The sequence below is a fragment of the Amblyraja radiata genome, chromosome 18, assembly GCF_010909765.2.
Source record: "Amblyraja radiata isolate CabotCenter1 chromosome 18, sAmbRad1.1.pri, whole genome shotgun sequence".
Lineage (NCBI taxonomy): Eukaryota > Metazoa > Chordata > Chondrichthyes > Rajiformes > Rajidae > Amblyraja > Amblyraja radiata.
In genome coordinates this window covers 47,227,140-47,248,040 of record NC_045973.1, presented here as the reverse complement: position 1 = coordinate 47,248,040, position 20,901 = coordinate 47,227,140, and the positions used below count along the sequence as shown (strand labels likewise).

The 20,901-nt window shown below is 43.5% G+C and overlaps 1 protein-coding gene across 2 annotated transcripts in view; it reads right to left on the bottom strand.

Moving 5' to 3' along the window:
* Nucleotides 1–20,901, bottom strand: part of stab1 (stabilin 1) — a 245,543-nt gene that overhangs the window by 154,660 nt on the left and 69,982 nt on the right. For both annotated transcript variants that reach the window (XM_033037289.1, XM_033037290.1), the window contains exons 15-20: nucleotides 8,537–8,650; nucleotides 5,769–5,822; nucleotides 5,193–5,273; nucleotides 4,559–4,717; nucleotides 3,618–3,680; nucleotides 1,192–1,290 (exon numbers count right to left, since the gene is read on the bottom strand). In XM_033037289.1, the coding sequence (XP_032893180.1) occupies nucleotides 1,192–1,290; nucleotides 3,618–3,680; nucleotides 4,559–4,717; nucleotides 5,193–5,273; nucleotides 5,769–5,822; nucleotides 8,537–8,650 (570 nt within the window). The remainder of the gene's footprint in view (nucleotides 1–1,191; nucleotides 1,291–3,617; nucleotides 3,681–4,558; nucleotides 4,718–5,192; nucleotides 5,274–5,768; nucleotides 5,823–8,536; nucleotides 8,651–20,901) is intronic.

Below are 20,901 nucleotides of genomic sequence, written 5' to 3'. Positions count from 1 at the left end.
AGAAGGCACATTTAAATTGACAAAATTGCCCAGCAACCCAGAAGCCTTTATTCAATTTCCGTGTCCTGGCGCCTCCAATTTGGCCAGAATCAACAGGTCTAGTGGTCTCCTTCAGTCCTGTGTATTGTATGATTCTACAATGTTTTTGGAAATAAAAATGCTGATAATTTCAAGCAGCCATTCTTTGGCCTTTATTTAGCTACAACTGATCATTCATGAAATAAAAACTTTGTCCAGCAGCAAAAGTGCTGTTGTCTTATACTGCACCTCACCCACCAATAAAAGGCAACACAGGACGGACATTAACTTCCTTAAGTCTCTTCCATGCAGTGTTATAGAGTCATAGAAATAGGCTCATCAGCCCAACGTGCCCACACCAACCAACATGCCCCAGCTACACTAGTCCCACCAGCCTACGTTTGGCCCATATCCCTCTAAATCTATCCTATGTACCTGATTAAATGTTTCTTAAACTTTGCGATAGTACCTGCCTCAACCACCTCCTCCAGCAGCTCACTCCATACACCCACCACCTTTTGTGTAAAAAAGTTACCCTTCAGGTCCCTATTACATTTTTCCGCCCTCACCACAAACCTATGTCCTCTGGTCTGAAGAAGGGTTTCGGCCCGAAACGTTGCCTATTTCCTTTGCTCCATAGATGCTGCTGCACCCGCTGAGTTTCTCCAGCATTTTTGTCTACCTTCCTCTGGTATATTATTCCCCTACTCTGGGCAAGAGTATTCTACTATGATTCCCCTACTCTGGTGCGTTTACCTGATCTATCCCCCTCACGGTTTTGTACATTTCTATAGGATCAGCCCACAGCCTCCTGCACTCCCAGGAATAGTCCTAGCTTGCTAAACCACTCCCTCCAGCTCAAGCCCTTGAGTCTTGGCAACATCCTCGTAAAGAATTGTAACGCCTCACAACATTGTTCCAAAACCCATTTACAATACTCCAAGCCCCTACAAATATGAAACATTACACTTACTTTTGTCAGCATAATACCCTGAGGTTATCATTTAGCGACATTAATGCTATTTCGTTCAAGGCATTATAAAATGTTGTTGAGTCATTTGTTCCATTCTAAATCATCAAATATTACAATTTGAAAGACACAAAGGCAGGTGAATAAAATGCAGTTCATAAGCTGTGCATCTCTTTGGATTCGACACAACTTGAAATACTTACAGCATAAGTTAGGTTACAGTGCCTTGCACAGCCAGAGCTGCTGCTAAAGATAAGCTCTCCTTTTGATGTGTGATATAAACAATCTTCTTCGTATGATTCCTGTAGATACAGAATGTTTACCGTGAATAAAATATGAGCTCCCACAATGACACACAAATATTGCAGACACAGAAATGGCGTAATATTTAAATCTGAGAAGAAATTCAATCCCCATGTAAGGTCACAAAGTCCCAATATATCAAGTTCTGCAGCTGTTGTCCCCTCACCTGTGTTCACCTATTACCTGCCACACTTCATCCTGCCTCTCCTCTAGGTTTCTTCACCCACCCCTCTACAACCAGACTGAAGAAGGATCCCAACCCATGTTCTTTGGGATGCTGCCTGCAGAGTTAGTCCAGTACTTTGAGCCTTTTAGTTTTGAATTCCATTAGTGGGATTTATGAGTGCGTTTTTGCATTTCTTCATTTTCCTCCGCATCTATATGGCTTGAAACAATGATGTGCATTGTAAGTACATTCATATGAAATTCTTCCATTGGCTATTGATTTTTAAAATGGCCAAAGGAATTTCACATTACTGGGAGAGAAACTTACCTTTGGTCAATAACTTAAAAAATGTGCACAGGTTATCAGATGCTGATTATCGCTGCTTTTTACATTTACCATCAGTGCCTTCATGAGAACGATGTACTGGACAATGAGCACAATTTGCAGCCAATATTCCCAAAATATCTTTATTTAGATTAGTTATTCCCATTATTCCCCTTTATCATGTACTGTATGTGTACGCTGTGGATGACTCAATGATAATCATGTATTGTCTTTCCGCTGACTGGTTTGCACACAACAAAAGCTTTTCACTGCACCTCGGTGTACGTGACAATAAACTAAACTAGATTAATTTACTTCTCTAACCTTCATACCATGCAGTTTCATCAGACAATTTAATAAAGGTGACAATAATAAACCATGATAAGAACAATACCACCCAATCAACTCCCCCCTCTCCTCACATTGATTCTTTCCCCTTATTCCATTACCCCCTCCATGATGAGACGTTCTGTGTCCCAACATGGCCACCCCTTACACTGTAGGCCCCTCTCAGTCATGACTGACCATGGGTGATGCATCCTGGTCAGATGCAAGCCTGGGCAATGTCATATGGAGGACAGGCTGCTGCCCATGCATCACGTCCCCCCTCTCCACGCCGCTGATCGATCCAAAGGAACAGCAGGGCCGTTACAGTTTGGCACCAGCGCCGTCGCAGGAGCTGCCAGAGCGAGGTTGTAGACAACGACGAACTGCCTTAGGGGCTCCGACTCCGGATTTTCTTGAGGTTTACTCCTGGAGCCTTTTCCATGACTGGATATGGCCACAAAGCAGTGGAGGTTTTAAATCAGAGTTTTCCCTCTCCTAGATGGACTGCCTTCCCAGGCTGACGAGCCCCATCTGCCCGAGACTCGTGGGGGCGAGAGCGTCTACCTTCCCGTGCAGGTCTATAGCACCTGCCCACTGCCCTTCCACAATTACTGATTGTACCCCCAGCTCAAGCTCCCCAACCCCAACCATGGTATTTTGGCTTCTCGATGAGACTCAGATGGTATAACTGCTGCTGTTTATAAAGACACGGGAAGCCAACACTTCAGACAAAACCACAAAATCCCTCCAATGGAATCTGTGACATTGATAGTATCGCTGTGCAGTCGGTTAGGTTTGACTCCAAATGTCAACGCATATGATGCAACAACATGTATAAAAACAGTGCTCATGAGGATTTGCCCATTTGACATTAAAAACATGAGCTTGAATTCTATTCCTGACCTGGAATGTTTTTAACTGACCTCCTGCCAGAGCAGTGGTGAAGGTGCCAGAACTGGTCCCCCAGATGGGGAGGGTAATGATTGCATAGAGTTCCTAGTCCTGATCGCTACTGAGTCAATCGACATGTCCTAGAACTAAGAAGTGGAAAACTGGCCAAATAAAATCTGGCTCAGAATTATCAGAGCATTTTAAAAAGCACACATATTCATATCTTTCTAACGGGAAAAGTTTGCAAAGAACAAATTGGACTTTTCCCTCAAGTATCCACCACGCGGCCAAATGACCTCCTCCCGCTGCTATGTGATTCCATGACCCACACATCTAAACAGCAGCTAACAATGCAGTCACTAACGTGTGCCGACAAAAGTCTTACAACAAATTGTTAACTAAGGCAATCAATTCATCAATTTAGTCTGTTTTTTTAAGGAAAAGGCATCAGGGAGCTTAAGGATAAAACTTGACGTCAAGGCTCAAAGTACTTGAGTTTCACTTGTGGTGTATGATTTACTCCGAGGGATGACTCAATTAAAGTACAGTTGTAACTCATCTGCTGCTGTTATTCCAGACGGGTTCGGATGCCAGAGAAATCAAAATGTTCACATTTACCATTGGTGTGCTTCCATCCGGGCAGCGACTATTATGCACCAAAGAGCAATGTCCACAGGGGGCCTGAGGAACAGACAAGATACAAAGCAATCACATTACCTGGTGACCATGGTTAAAATGCAGATCTTGTACTGAAGCAGAAACTCTAGGAAACAACATGGCATTTGCAGCCTGTGAACCAACTGTGCCCGGCTGGTGGAACCTTCTGGAACTAACGCTTGTTGTGGCCAGTCTTTGCAATGCTTCTAGCCTCTGTCATGAGCCAATGGGCCAACAGCTGCCAGATGGCAACCGCAGCATTCAGGCCTTGAGAATGATAGTTTGGTTCAAAGTTGCAGATTTAAGTTTTCTTAAAATGAAGATTATTATAATTTGATTCTCTTATTCAGCATCCTATCCAAAATGGAGACCCGAAATCAATCCCATGGGTCACGTACTCCGTGCTTTTCTGAAAACCATTGGACATTAAACCGAGAAAATAATTCCTTTGTCCTTATCAAGAATACAAACATTTTAATAACCTTGCAAACAATGCCAACTTCCCCCCCCCCCCCCCCCTACAGAAATGTTATTTAATCATTAATTTATAGAAAAAGAAACATAGAAAATAGGTGCAGGAGTAGGCCATTTGGCCCTTCGAGCCTGCACCACCATTCAATATGATCATGGCTGATCATCCAACTCAGTATCCTGTACCTGCCTTCTCTCCATACCCCCTGATCCCTTTAGCCACAAGGGCCACATCTAACTCCCTCTTAAATATAGCCAATGAACTGGCCTCAACTACCATATCTGTGGGATATGGTCATTACTAGCAAGCCTAGCAACATTCATCAGAAATAAATTCACCTTAACTTGAAAGTACTCGAATGTAAAAATTGAGACAATACAGTATAAAATGGTCTAGTTAACATTGCCGTTATAATGCTAAATATCTTCACCGTTATGATACGATGCTGGATTTTATCACATCTTTTCGGCAAGATGGGGATTATTGATGAAGGAATAAGGATGCCATCCAAGGTGTGAATTATGCCATTAGAAGCAGCAATATCCCTTTTATGTACAGGAACCCCTGTATCCCCCAACAAAATCCGACCCTGTGAAAAGAGAAACTCATTCAGTCAATTCCATCTAGATCTAGTATGGCTTTACACAACAATGATTTAGGGTTCTGCTCAAAGAATAGTGTTACAACAAATGATTGGCTGTAATTTTACAAGAATTTTATTAAGCTAAGGTCGTTTCACATTCATATGCTTTTAATTTCAGAAAGTTTCCCAATGGGTGCAATCTCTTTTATTTGGATATTGAAGGAACCTGTCTCTGGTGGGGAATGGATTCACTGACTGTCTGTGATAGGAATGGATTCACAGATTCAGTGTTGTGAGTGGATTCACTAACCCAGTCTGTGTTGTGAGTGGATTCAATATTAATGTTGTTGATACATCATAATAGTCAGGTCAAATTTTCAATTCTTGCATTACATTGTTTGTAATGCATGTATCTCTCAGCTTGAGTCTTTCCTTTTAATCTCTATCTGTGGGTACATCTCTGCACATACGTTGTACTTACATTGGCTGTGACATTAATGGATATTATCTGGTTGGCTTTTGTCATAATTCGAGACATGGTTGACAACCTATCAACTGGCAGCTGGAAATTAAAAATGACAAGTTATGGAAAGTCCTTTTGAAATCACCACATCTCATGATAACAAAGCTGAGAGTCCGAGCTCAGTTATTTACAATAATATCTGTATCATCTGAGTTTATTTGTTAACTTTCCCCTTTTTTGTGTCACACTGCACATGTCCTGACAGTTGTTAGTGTCCCTTATCTAATGTAGAGTACACTTGCAGATCAGCAGCAGTTGAGCCCACAAGCATTAACCCCAGCCTCGTTTTGTGTCTATCTTCAGTGTTAACCAGCATCTGCTGTTCCTACACCCACCAACTCCTTAGTTCCAGCAGTGTTCAGTTTCAGTAAGTCAGCCAAAGGTAACAGAATTTCTCCACGGGAGAGAACAATTCAAAAGTTAGAGTAGACTCCCATTTGAACACATACCCCACCAACCTCAAACTCAATTATCCATTACTTGACCTTCTCTTTTAATACCTCCATCTAAATATTACAGAAGAATGTCACTTACATTGCCTGATGAAAAGATATGATGTTTCACTAGCTCTTGAAGTTTTGGCCGGCCCTTATTATAAGAAAACAAAAATATACAGTTTACAGGGAAGAGCTGATGAGATGGGAAATACAGTAATTAACTGAATTCCACAGAGTGTTTACTTAGTTTTGTTTTACAATTATAAAAACAAATGAATTTTGAGATTCTAGTCTATCTCGCAATGATTAATATTGATTTTTGTTTTCCCTTTTCTGCACTGTTCCCAATCTACAAAAGTCAGCTTTGTATCCACAACCCAGCATATAATTCTTCATAGGATCCACGTGGAAAAAAATAAAAAAGTTCTTAAGTATAATATTTGAGAAGGCTTTCAAGTGGGTGTGCACTTGTACGTGTGTGTGTGTGTGTGTGTGTGTGTGTGTGTGTGTGTGTGTGTGTGTGTGTGTGTGTGTGTGTGTGTGTGTGTGTGTGTGTGTGTGTGTATATATACAGTATATATCTATGTGGTGTAGTCCTTTGTTAATTTTTACTACCAATTTGCAGCTCAAACAATGCTGGTCTATTCCACTGAAAATGACGGACATGGAAGTTTGTCCATCATTCTAAAGTTCTTCACATTAATCTAATCAAAGATATTCCAAATAAAGCTTGCTCCAATGGTAAATCTGTGAAGCTATGGTATTTGGATGGAATGGAATATTTCATGTCACATGTGACTAGGCACAGCAAAATTCTTTGCTTGCGTACCCAATGTAAATAAATAGCGGCCACCTACGGCGCTGCCAAAGTTACAAAGTACGCTGGTTTCTCCTTTTGTTTCCCCCCCCCCCCCACCCCTCCACAGCGGTCCCCCCCACGCAGGGTCCCCATTGTTCTCCCCCCCCCCCCTCATGGCTGCCCCCCCCCTTTGCCAGATCCTCCAACAAACAGTTTGAATTAAACAGCGTGTGAATCCTGTCCTTATCAAAAGAGCCATCTGCTGCATAGCACCAAACCCAACAGAGGAATTCTGTATATTACACAGCTGTATGACTTCAAATTCTGTCTTTGGACAAGAGTGCAAGGTTGTGCAAGAGTTCACAAGGCAATTAATGGTCAATAAGAAGCAAAACAAATCTCTCTTATAATACCACAGAAAACCTTAAACCTAACGTAATACTGGCCTGTCACTAGACAGGTGATGGAGAAGGGTAAGGGAAAGCTACGACTTGATAGCCTAGAACGCAGAGATATATTTCCGACAGCCACCACTCAGACCATTTGGTCACAACCTTTAAACCCCCTCACTTTGACATCCTCAGTGGTAATTAGCCAAAGGCACATTCCACTATCATATCAACTTAATGTGTTGACTTCTACTCATTGGGCCAATAGTTGAAATGATGTGAAGGGAAATGTTGCAGAGCAGCAAAGTGATTTATCTTTCTTGATTAGGAAGAGCATCAAAAGTTACGTGAAAAGGCAAGAGGATGTGGTTAAGATGGAAAAATAGATCACCATGATTGAATGGCAGAGTAGATTCGATGGGTTGAATGGTCTAATTCTGCTTCTATGCCATGGTTTATCTACCCATCGTAGTCAGGAGGGTGACAAATGGTGTTAAACTACAAAATGGTTCAGTGGATTAATGAAAGTATAGTAATCTATTAATTTTGCTAGTATATGATCAGATTTTCCCTCACTATTCAGCAAAGAGTGATTCCTGATTTCGATCACTGAATGAAGCATCAATTGGAGGCACCACAGTCTAAAGGTTGGACCCAACAGTGTCAGTCTTTTATGCACTAAAGCCTTTCTGCACATGTTATATTGTAGTGGTGTTCATTTCTGGGCCAATTAACAACCGTCATAAAACTTGCACAGGCATTTCTGGCACTCCTTCCCTCAGCAAGACTGCCATTTGCCCACTGCTACATGTGTAGCTAATGACATCATACCTTTCTGCCCTTTTTCACCGGAGCTTCTTTGCTGATTGCTGGCTTTTTAAACAACAAAAACATTTGTGATCCGACAGGCCTTTCACAGTGGGTTGGGGGCCGGGATTGTGATTCCATGTTGGGGTTGCCAAAACAACAGCGAGCACACCAGGTTCCCCCTCCACTCCCATGGCAACCATGTCTGCAGCTGTAGCGTGACCATCACACAGTGTGTGTGTGTGTGTGTGTGTGTGTGTGTGTGTGTGTCTCTCTCTCTCTCTCTAAAGTGTGTGTGTGTGTGTGTGTCTCTCTCTCTCTAAAGTGTGTGTGCATATGTGCGCGTGTGTGTGCGAGGGTGTGTTTGTGTGTGTGTGCCTCTCTCTCTCTCTAAAGTGTGTGTGTGCGTGTGTGCGTGTGCATGCGTGTGTGTGCGCGGTGTGTTTGTGTGTGTGTGCCTCTCTCTATAAAATGTGTGTGTCTTGAGTCTCTCTCCTGGATGTGTGTGTGTGTCTGTGATGAAGAAGTAAACAATAACTATGTTCCTCTTCAATTCCCTCACGAGCCTCTGGAAAATGTGCTTATTTTAATTTAAAGATAGTTCTTCAGCCAGACATTCAATGTCAGTCACTAGTGCTAAATAAGCAGTAAGGGAGTGGCTGTGTGATATTCTTTACATCCGGATATTCAATTCCATTTAACTCATTAGAACCAAGTTTGACAAGCCGAGTACTGTGTGCGCTCACACACCAATAAGCTGCTTGTCTGCCTCTATCATCTGAGGAGAACTTCCAGTGGAAATGTACCTGGAAAAGAAAATGTATAACCTTTATGACTGACATCCTTCATACTATTGATTTGTTTACTTACCTCACCAAACATATAGAATAAAGTTCCATCTCGGAGTGTGTCCACTGCCTCATTGCTTGGAGCAAATACAGTGTAAGGACCAGGACCATCCAGTATCAGAGGTAGATCACAATTCTATAACAAGATTAAATAATAGCATTCTTACAACCCCCTTAACAGTCGACAAAAAAAATCTATCAGCCATCTTTCATGGTGATTCAATAGAAATATCAGTAAATGTGAAATATGTTTACCTCAGGGCATTTTAAACTAAATCGTGGGAATAATCTTCAGGCAGAAGATTTTGTTTAAATGCCTGAATATTACCTAGATTAAGGATATCGCTGCCACTTAAAGCCAACCAAAATATGCTTTTCCATAATCTTTAGAGTATACTTATGTATTAAAGTTGTTCAAGTTATTCACCGCTAATGTTGATTTTATTGAAGATCAAAATAAAACTAGATGCTGGAAATCTGAAATAAATAATAAATGCTGAAAACTTGCAGCTGCCTGGCCTGCATCAGTTCATTCCAAAGAGGAAGAAAGATTCCAAGGGGAGTAAGAGGCGACCGTGGCTGACAAGTGACGTCAGGGACAGTATAAAAATAAAAGAGAAGTACAATGTAGCAAAGATGAGCGGGAAGCAAGAGGATTGGGTAATGTTTAAAGAGCAACAGAAGATAATTAAAAAGGCAATACGGGGAGAAAAGATGAGGTACGAAGGTAAGCTGGCCAAGAATATAAAGGAGGATAGTACAAGCTTCTTTAGGTATGTGAAGAGGAAACAAATAGTTAAGACCAAAGTTGGACCCTTGAATACTGAAAAAGGTGAATTTATTATGGGGAACAAGGAAATGGCAGATGAGTTGAACAGGTACTTTGGATCCATCTTCACTAAGGAGGACACAAACAATCTTCCTGATATAGTAGTGGCCAGAGGATCTGGGGTGACAGAGGAACTGAAGGAAATCCACATTAGGCAGGAAATGGTGTTGGGTAGACTGATGGGACTGAAGGCTGATAAATCCCCAGGGCCTGATGGTCTGCTTCCCAGGGTACTTAAGGAAGTGGCCCTAGAAATCGTGGACGCATTGGTGATAATTTTCCATTGTTCTATAGATTCAGGATCAGTTCCTGTGGATTGGAGGGTAGCTAATGTTATCGTACTTTTTAAGAAAGGCGGGAGAGAGAAAACAGGGAATTATAGGCCAGTTAGCCTGACATCGGTGGTGGGGAAGATGCTGGAGTCAATCATAAAATGTGAAATAGCGACACATTTGGATAGCAGTAACAGGATCGGTCCGAGTCAGAAATCATGCTTGACTAATCTTCTGAAATTTTTTGAAGATGTAACTAGGAAAATGGACAAGGGAGAGCCAGTGGATTTAGTGTCTCTGGACTTTCAGAAAGCATTTGATAAGGTCCCACATAGGAGATTAGTGGGCAAAATTAGGGCACATGGTATTGGGGGTAGAGTGCTGACATGGACAGAAAATTGGTTGGCAGACAGGAAACAAAGAGTAGGGATTAACGGGTCCTTTTCAGAATGGCAGGCAGTGACTAGTGGGGTACTGCAAGGCTCGGTGCTGGGCCCGCAGCTATTTACAATATACATCAATGATTTAGATGAAGGGATTCAAAGTAACATTAGCAAATTTGCAGATGACACAAAGCTGGGTGGCAGTGTGTACTGTGAGGAGGATGCTATGAGAATGCAGGGTGACTTGGACAGGTTGGGAGAGTGGGCAGATGCATGGCAGATGCAGTTTAATGTGGATAAATGTGAGGTTATCCACTTTGGTAGCAAAAACAGGAAAGCAGATTACTATCTAAATGGTGTCGTTGGGAAAAGGAGAAGTACAATGGGATCTGGGGTGTCCTTGTTCATCAGTCAATGAATGTAAGCATGCAGGTACAGCAGGCAGTGAAGAAAGCGAATGGCATGTTGGCCTTCATTACAAGAGGAGTTGAGTATAGGAGCAAAGAGTTGTACAGCGCCCTAGTGAGCCCACACCTGGAGTATTGTGTGCAGTTTTGGTCCCCTAATTTGAGGAAGGACATTCTTGCTATGGAGGGAGTGCAGCGTAGGTTTACAAGGTTAATTCCCGGGGTGGCGGGACTGTCATATCTGAGAGAATGGAGCGGCTGGGCTTGTATACACTGGAATTTAGAAGGATGAGATGGGATCTTATTGAAACATATAAGATTATAAAGGGCTTGGATATGCTGGAGGCAGGAATCATGTTCCTGATGTTGGGGGAGTCCAGAACCAGGGCCACAGTTTAAGAATAAGGAGTAAGCCATTTAGAACGGAGATGAGGAAACACCTTTTCACACAGAGTTGTGAATCTGTGGAATTCTCTGCCTCAGAGGGCAGTGGAGGCCGGTTCTCTGGAAACTTTCAAGAGAGAGCTAGATAGGGCTCTTAAAGATAGCGGAGTCAGGGGATATGGGGAGAAGGCAGGAACGGGGTACTGATTGTGGATGATCTGCCATGATCACATTGAATGGCGGTGCTGGCTCGAAGGGCCGAATGGCCTACTCCTGCACCTGTTGTCTATTGTTTGCTGCTGATTAAATTATTCACTATTTGTGATATTTCCAGAAATGTGCTGCAGTGCAGAACACAATCTTATTCTTTCATAAAGCAGCTGAGATTTTATAGTGAAGTACAGTACAGAAGCACTTTTCACACAAAGGGTGGTGGGTGTGTGGAACAAGCTGCCAGGGAAGGTAGTCGAGGCTGGGACTATCCCAACGTTTAAGAAAAGGTTTAACAGGTACATGGATAGGACAAGGTTGGAGGGATATAGATCAGAAGCAGGCGGGAGGTGGAGGGGGGGGGGGGACTAGTGCAGCTGGGACATATTGGCTCGAAGGGCTAAATTGCCTACTCCTGTAACCATTGTCTATTGTCTATTCTGCATCTACTGTTTGGTTTTTATTGAGTTAACCTTGTCATTTTGCCAATTACAAGGGTTTCAGCCCGAAACGTTGCCCATTTCCTTCGCTCCATAGATGCTGCTGCACCCGCTTTAAAGTTGAAAGTTTAACACCCTCCCCCTTTCTTCCCCTCACCTCCCCCCACACCGCATCTGGACTTGCACTCATCTCTCCCCTCCCCTCCACCTATATTCCTTCCTCTAGCTTTACAATTCTTAACATCAATTCCTTGTTCTCACATCTTCTCATCTCTAGACTTTATCCAACACCCCACCTCACTGTATCAACTTATTACCTGTGGAGACCCTTCTTCAGACTCGACCCAAAATGTCACCCTTCTCTTCAGAGATGCTGCCTGTCCCGCCAAGTTACTCCAGCACTTTGAATCTATCTTTGGTGTAAACTAGCATCTGCAGTTTCTTCCTGCACATTTCATCAACTTGTTACCTGTCAGGTTTTGACCGGCCCCTCCTTTCTTCCAGCTTTCTCCCCCCTCCCTACTATAATCAGTCTGAAGAAAGGTCCCAATCAAAAACGTCACCTATCCATGTTCTCCAGGAATGCTGCCTGACCCATTGAGTTATTCCAGTTCTTTGTGTCTCGTAAACCTGAATCTGCAGTTCCTTGTTTCTACATCCAAGTTAACTTCCTAGGATAACTTCTGGCACAGAATTTCAAAGTAATTCACGATAAAATAAGTACTCACACAGAGTGAGCATATAATGGGACCACTAAAGATAATTTGGTGGCTTTGTCAACTGGTGTTATGGTTTTGGAAAATGCACATTTACTAGGCTCACGAGCCATTCTTTTTGCTTATGTTACATATATTAGCTTCTGTAACTTGTTTTAAAGTGCCAGCTATTACGGATCTTGTCACTTTGGAGCCAAAGTGCATATTTTGCAGAAACTGTTTTCCATACAGCAGAGGTTTGAAGAGGGGTCAGGGTGATAAAATCATTTCAGCCAACACTGAAATTTAAAACACATGGCTTTAAAGATACATTCACATCACTCAAAACAAAATGGTGCTGAGCTATTGAAAATCAGATTCCCTGAGTAGAGCAATTATGCATACGTTCTGGGTGACCCAGTGCCCTGTAGAAGTACTCATTTTTGGTTGAGTTTTCAATCTCCTCAGCACCTTTCCCCTGATTTAACTTCACCCGCGTGATATCCCGATAGGACAGCATGGTGGTGCAGTGGTAGAGTTGCTGCCTTACAGCACCAGAGATCCGGGTTCAATCCTGACCAAGGGTGTTGTCTGTACAAAGTGTACGTTCTCCCCGTGACCTTTCTCCGGGACTCCAAACTCCAACACTCCCACACTCCAAAAATGTACAGGTTTGTAGGCTAATTGTCCCTAGTGTGTGTAGGATAGTGTTAAGTGTGCGGGAATCGATGGTCGGCACGGACTTGGTGGGCCGAAAGATCTTTTACCATGCTGTATATCTAAATTAAACTAAACTAAACACACAATGATCCTTTCCAGAGAGATTTTCAACCTCATGGGCTTGAAATACAATACCTCTTATTTGCTCACAAATCAAGCAGCTTTTACTGACCCTTATATTCCGACACAGTCCTGCTTAAAGAGTGAATGTTCAAATCACATACATTGTACTCACACTGAGAACAATGACTCCCTGAGTACAGTCTCCCTAAACCTAACTTATGCCATCAACGTTTTTTTCCTTTGAGGCCAAGATTAACATCATCCCAGCTTTCTTGCCTCGGTACCAATCCAGACTCCCACTGCTGATCTCTGCCACGTCTCACACTCCGCTGCTCACTGGTGTTTTGTCATAAGGTCATAAGTGATAGGAGTAGAATTAAGCCATCGGCCCATTAAGTCTACTCTGCCATTCAATCAAGGCTGATCTATCTATCTATCCCTCCTAACCCCATTCTCCTGACCTCCCCATAACCTCTGCCACCTGTAATAATCAAAAATCTATCTATCTCTGCCTTAACAGTATCCACAGACTTGGCCTCTACAGCCTTCTGTGGTGAAGAATAGTAAGATTAAACGAGAACTTACCAGTTTGAAGTTTGATCTTGATTTTATGAGGAGTTACGATGAGCGATTACGTGAAGAAGGGCCGTCCGTCTGTGTGCGCGTCAATCTTCAAAGCAGCGGTGTTAAATCACAGATAAAAAGAAGACCTGAGAATAGTAAGATTGTGAAGAAACTAGAACTCCCATATGACCTTGATAGTATGAGGGTGGGAGCGGTGGGCACGTAATCGCTCATCGTAACTCCTCATAAAATCAAGATCAAACTTCAAACTGGTAAGTTCTCGTTTAATCTTACTATTTTACTGTGTGATTTTACACCGGTTACGAATCCAGGCATCACACACTGAATGGATTGACCATGGAAGCGTGTAATCATTAAAAGCATTCAGACATTACGTAGTTAAGTAAAGACACTGATGCTTTAAATGAAATAAAAGTTTTTTATTTTTTTATTTTTTTATTTTTTTAAATAGTTACCCCTCCCAACCTTGGGGGGAAACTAAGGGACAGAACTTAAAATGGTACGTGCAAACACCCCCAGTCCGGTTATGGGTTTGTTATAAAACCGATGGACCGTTATTTCATTCGTCCATCCTGCAGCAACTAGGATGTCGTCAAGGGGCACGTCCATAGCTCTTGCTGCCGATGTAGATGCAGCCCTGGTGGAGTGAGATTTAACCATATAAATGTTCACTCCTGCTACCGCCATTACCTCCTTTGACCATCTGGAGATGGTTTGAGTTGACACCTTCTGGTGTGGTTTTTTATGGCTGATGAGGACTGATTGTTCTGAGCCTCTGAGGTTCTCCGTAACTCTCAGATAGTGGTGTTGGTATGTTACCACACACACAACCGTTGGTCCTCTGGATATGCCAAGAACTGGATCTCCATCCCTGGCATTCCTGGCCTGCTCTGTTTTATCAGGTTCCTGATTAGGAATGTTATGTTGTTCATATTGGTGGTCATGTAGTCCAACCGTAGCTTTTGCAGTGTCTGGACTCTTTGTCAGCATACCACCTTCAGGGTTAGTTATAGGCGGTCCCTACTGTCAAAGTAGGGTTAGTACCACGCTCACATCCCATGTGTCCATGTGCCTTGGCCTTGGAGGTATTAAATTGTAAATTCCCTTCATGAATTTTGTTGTAAAGGGGTGCGTTCCTATCGACCCGTGCCCTGCTTGCAGTATCAGATTGGAGGAGAGTGCGCCTCTGGTACTATAGATTGCACTATAACTTTGTTTATAGTTATAGTACAGAGTTGATAGGAACTCCAAGACATCCGTTATCCGAACTGTGTTGTGTTTGTTCGGACAGTCCTATGCCTTGAAATGGCCTCCTCAGAATCTGCAGACCAACAAGTTAATACGTTCATGTAGTGGATGATTTCTCCCTGTAACTGGGTTCACTAGGAGGTCCCTGCTCTTGGGTACAGCCATAACTGGCTGGACTATAGTTCCCAAAATTTTTTGGGAACCAGGCTTGAGTAGGCCAATCTGGCACTACCAATATGCCTGTGGCTTAGTCTTGCTTGATTTTGGTCAAGCATCGGTTTGTGAGACAAATTGGCGGAAAGCATACATAAACATTCCTCCCCAATTGAGGGAGAAAGCATCCACTGCCTTGCTCCTGGACCCAGCTCGCAGGACACATATCTGGGTAACTGATGGTTTAGTCTAGATGCAAACAGATCAATATCTGGTATGCCAAATCGTGTAGTTATTTTGTTAAATACTGTCTGATTCAACATCCATTCTGTGTTGTTATTAAACATTCGTGATCCAGCATCTGTCACCGTGTTATATCTACCTCGTAGATAGACCGCTGTTACCCAAATATTCCTCTCGATACACCAGTGCCAAATGAGGTTCGACAATCTGTCGTAAGATACAGATTTTCCACCACCCTTGTTAATGGATATATGCCACCGCAGTGGTGTTATCAATCTGATTTTGAACAATCACTGCTTGCATATCGCTACAGAAAACCTTGAGTCCATATTGTGCCCCCAACAATTCTGGGTAATTGATTCCATGTGTTGGGGAATTACAGACTCCTGCTCATTCCATCTGCCCCCACAGCTCTAGACTGTGTTTGTGGCTCCCCATCCTTAGCCGCTTGCACAGGCCTGAAGAACCCCCGATGGCTTTGGAGCAAAATTTCCCTTGAGCTGTCTCACGTTCGTTATCCACAGTTATTCAACAATGGCCTCTGCTGGCAATCCATAGTTTGCCAATTTGGCCTGCATGGAATCTGAGTGTTTGTTCCTTTGCTCGCTGTAAATTCTGGTAATGCAAAGGCCCGTGACATACTGCTGGAAATGCAGCTACTATTTGCCAATTACACTCGCTGTTTGCCTGATAGATGGCTAGTATTTGACTATCAGGTCATAGCAGGCTTAATTAAATATTGTTGTTTGCCCCTAGGCAAAGTCCCCAACATATTTACTGTTTTTGATAGTAAATTCTAGGTAATCAATTACCCTTGTAGGTGTCAATTTTGATTGAACTGGATGGATGAGGTAACCAAAAGTCTTTCAAACAGGGTTTTGGTTTGCTTTGACTGATGTTTCTGTCAATTCTTGGTGACTCCAAAATGAAAAATGTCCTCCAAATATGCCATTACTATGTGGTTCTGAGACCTTTGTAGACCCAGAATTGGTTTCCGTAGTTTAGTCAATAGTCTAGGAGCTGATGTCAACCCATTTGGCAGAGCCATGCCATCCTGTTAAACTTAAAATATCTCCTGTTCTTAGTGAATAGACACCGAATAGTATGCATCTTTGAGGTCGATGCATGCCATGTGACCATTTTATAGGAAGCTCCTATAAAACAGTTGTTAGACCGTAACAAAATTTGCTGTTCTGAAAGTCTGTACTGCACAAATGAGTTAAACCTGGATGAAGTGACATCCTCCATCTGTCACCTGTCCTGGAAGGCAATCCTGCCCATAATAATGGGCCTGCCTTGAAGACAACTCCGGTCCGAGTTCCAAGTCTGCTTGGAACCTATGTATGTTGTGCAGTAAAAATAATCACATGTTATTATCTGTTTTTTAAAACCAGATCTGAAATTCATGTTATTGTCATTTTGAACAAAAACACAAGAGTAGAATTACCAACATGTAACTGGTCCACAATCCCTTGTTTCAGTAAACCCAGACCCACCTACCTCCATGGCTACCGGTGGTCTTGTGGTAAGCCCAAAGGCCCCTGATGCGGGTTCCTTTTCTCTCCTTGATTGGGAGTAGGACTGGTAGGGAGTGTGGATTCCATGTTTCTCCTGACCCCTGCTTGGGTCTTGGTCTGAAAACCTCATCATACTGAGCCTGCCTTGTAGGACAATTCTGGCCATAATTCTGATTCTGCCTTGAAAGACGACTCTGATCATATTTCCGTGCCCCTTTCAAGCTACCACCGGCTTCAGTGAACCGCTTACCCCCTATGGAGGTGTGGGGTGTGTTGTCGCCTACTGATGAAGTTTTGCTTGTCATTGGTACCTTGATTGGTCCGACAGCTTTTGCTTCCTTCTTCTGGTCTTACCTGAAGAGAGGATTCGGCGGCTGGTTTCTCCAAAGTCACCCTGATAGCGCTGTTCCCTTGCCGGCATTTGTAGCATGCGGATATTCTGCCAACTGCTGGCTCTTGAGGCCATATGCATGTGCTTCAGTATGTTCATACTTTAAATTCGAGATCAGTTACCTACTGATCACTCACACTCCCCTCCACTGAGAGTGAGATTTGTAGGCAGCCCTGAAAACAGGTGCTGCCGCAGGCCCCTGAGGATACCTGCGCTGACAGGGCCCTCCAGCGGACCTAAATGAGGTTCTTGCTTTGGGTCAGACTGAAACTGACTGTAAATGCTCCTCTCCTCAGAGCAGGAGACATTTGCTAGATCTCCATCCAGGGAAGCACCCAGTGGAATCTGGATGATTGCAGAAGTACTTCTTTTCTTTTGTTTGTATGGAAGCTTATTATTCATTTTATGTAAAGCACTTTGGTGTCAATGCGAGTTGACTTAATAGTGCTATATAAGTAAAAGTTACTTACTTACTTCCATTCTTCTGCTTGTCCCTGGGAAGGTTCCCCCCCCCCTGCTTTTGAACTCTGATTCAGAGTGGTTTCTTCCATATGTACTTCCCCCTCCAATGGGGAAGACCTTGGGCTGCCCCATGTGCGAGGCTCCCGGGGCTGCCTGCTGTAGACCCGGGCTGACACAGCTCCCTCCTTTGGAGCAGGTCATTGTTGGAGCAACTTCTCCAAAAGTTGCCCCATGTGGGAGAGTCGTCCTCAGACGCTCTCCGTTGAGGGAGGGTATCCCTTTTCCCCGGACTCATCTGAGTCAACGGATTTGTCAGACTTGCGGGTGGTTTACGTCCCCCGGGACCACCAACGGAGCTCCTCCTCCTGCACGAAGTCTCCTGCCGGTTCTGCTGTCGGCGCTAATGTCACGAACAAGACCCTCGCCCGCTACTGGAAATGCTGCGGTCTTCGGCAGCCGACTTCCCCGCGGACCGTCTCCTCGACATCTGGTCCCTGAAACTACAAAAAGCTTCAGGCCTGAAAGAACGCAGGTAAGTAGTTCAACTTTGCTTACCTGCCCATCCCGACGGGCTGGGAGGACATAGTGCCTCTGCCAGTCTGTCGCGCGCGTTGAGTTCAGACATAATGACGCGCACGTAGACGGATGGCCCTTCTTCACGTAGTCACTCACGTGACTCCGAAGTAAAATTCCAGATTCACCACCCTCTGACTAAAGATATTTCTCCTTCCTAAAAAAACGGCCTTTAATTCTGAGGCCCTGACCTGGAGTCCTCGATTCTCCCACTAGTGGAAACATCCTCTCAACATCCACTCTATCCAAACCTTCTGTAGATTCCAATGATGTTCCCCATCATTCTTCTAAACTCCAGCGAGTACAGGCCCAGTGCCAATAAATGCTCATTATCATTTAACCTACTCATTCCTGGGATCATTCTTGTAAACCTACTCTACCCTCTCCAGAGCCAGCACATCCTTCCTCAGATATAGTGCCCAAAATTGCTCACAATATTCTAAATGCAGTCTTACCAGCCCCCTTATGGAGCCTCAGCATTACATCCTTTGTTTTGTATACAAGCCCTCTCGAAATAAATGCTAGCATTGAGTTTCCTTTCTTTATGACCGATTCAACTTGCAATTTAACTTTTTCGGAGTCCTGCCCCTTTGTGAAGGTCACCAAAAACCCAAGCTCATCGAGAACATACTGCACAGGAACAGGTTCTTCAGCCCACGATGTCTGTGTCAAACATGATGCCAAGTTGAACTAATTTCTTCTGCCTGCACGTGACTCATATCCACCCATTCCCTGCATATTCTGGTGAATCTGTGGAATTCCTTGTCACAGAAGGCTGTGGAGGCCGTCTGTGGATATATTCAAGGCAGAGATAGATATATTGTTGATTAGTACCGGTGTCAGAGATTATGGGGAGAAGGTAGGAGAATAGGGTTAGGAGGGAGAGATAGATCAGCCACGATTGAATGGCAGAGTAGACCTAGATGGTTGATGGGCTGAATGGCCTTAATGGGTCATTGGTTAATGGGTTGAATGGCCTAATTCTGCTCCTATTCTGCTCCTAATTCTGCTCCATTCATGTGTCCACCTAAATGCCTCTACGCAGATCGTTGAGGCAGACATAGTGGGCAATGACAATCATCTGCACAGTGTGATGGCCAAAATGCAAGCATTCCTATGTTGTATTCACTACCTTTAATGAGATTTCCCTGGTGATTTCCTGCCCCGGACCCCTGACTGCAGGCTTGTCAGGAAATTGATTCCCTGCAGCTCTCTACCAACGCATTATATGTTCTCAGAGCTGTTGCAATATCACGCAACAGATGCAATCTGTGCAGGTAGGAATGAAATGGGTTACCACTGCACAAGATACACTCTACCCTCCCCACGGAAGCGTTAGCAAGGGATGTTTTCCCAGGAGGGTCTCACAGATCCCAGTGGAATCAACCTGACTTTTGTGAGCCTTGTTCCTCATCAGACCATCCAGATCTGTTGAGCAACCTATTCCCTCCCAGGTGCACATGCCCAATCTCCTCCCATCGTGCAGTATTCATGAATAAGGATCCCGACCCTAATCATCACCTAACCATTTCCTCCGCAGATGCTGCCTGAACTGCTAAGTTACTCCAGCATTTTGTGCTTTGCTCAAGATCCCAGCATCTGCAGTTCCTCATGTCTGCAGCCATCATGCATTCACTGCCAACATTCCCCTGTACATGTGCAGTCACACACCCACTTAAGTGCTGCCTGCAATGGTCACAAGCGTTACAGGGGATGAATTGCTTGACTCATTGAGATGGAACGTTTCAATGATGTGGAAAGATTGGAAAGGCTGGGTTTGTTTTTCTTGGAGCAGAGGAGACTGAGAAGGGTTGTCGTTGACCTATCAAATGTACGAGGGATAGAGACAGGGGAGGCAACGAGAAACGTCCCATAACAGAGATGCCTAGAAGACATTGGTTAGGTCGAAGAGTGTGAAGTTTGGAGGTGAACAGGAGGAAAACGTTGTCACCCAGAGGTGACTAGAATCTGATAAGCAATTTTTCAAAGGATACTAGAGGCAGTGACTTTCAGAACATTTACATATCTAGAAGAGCATTTGAATTACCAAGGTACAGAGGTCACCAATGCAGTGCTAGTAAACGGATGAATATGGATGGGTAGTCAATGGTGTGCATAGACATGCTGGAATGTAAGACCTTTTTCTGAGCAGTAGGAGTATTGCAACAGTTCTGAGAATTTGTAGCATATCTCTAGAGAAATGTGTTGAAAGCAACGTTAACCTCAACGCAGAATCACTCGGAGAACCTGACCATGCTGTTCTATGAACCTTGTATCTGAAGTCCCTTTATATGACATTCACTAATGGGGTTAATGCTGTTTCAATGCCAAGAAAATGACATTAATCAATTTCCGGCCATGATCTGGTTCCAATCTGACTGCAACTTCTCAAAATTTAGAATATATATGCACAAAACGAAGGATTCCTGTGTTTTGGGCCGTCATCATTGTGGAAATGATGACTCAGAGTCAATACACTGGCAAGCACAATGTCAATGTATCACCATCTATTCAAAGCAACAGCTGTCCACAGCTTCTCTGGAAAGAGAACAAACCGAACGCATGAACATTAGAAACAAGGACAGAAGTAAACCGTACTGAATCTATTGCCTGCTCTGCCATTCAATACAATTTGATTTGATATGAGCCTTATGTTCATGTTCATAAATATTAGGAACAGAATTAGGCCATTTGGCCCATCAAGTCTACTCCGTCATTCAATCATGGCTGATCTATCTTCCCCTCTCAATCCCATTCTCTTGCCTTCTCCCCATAACACCTGGCACCCGTAACAATCAAGAATCTATCTATC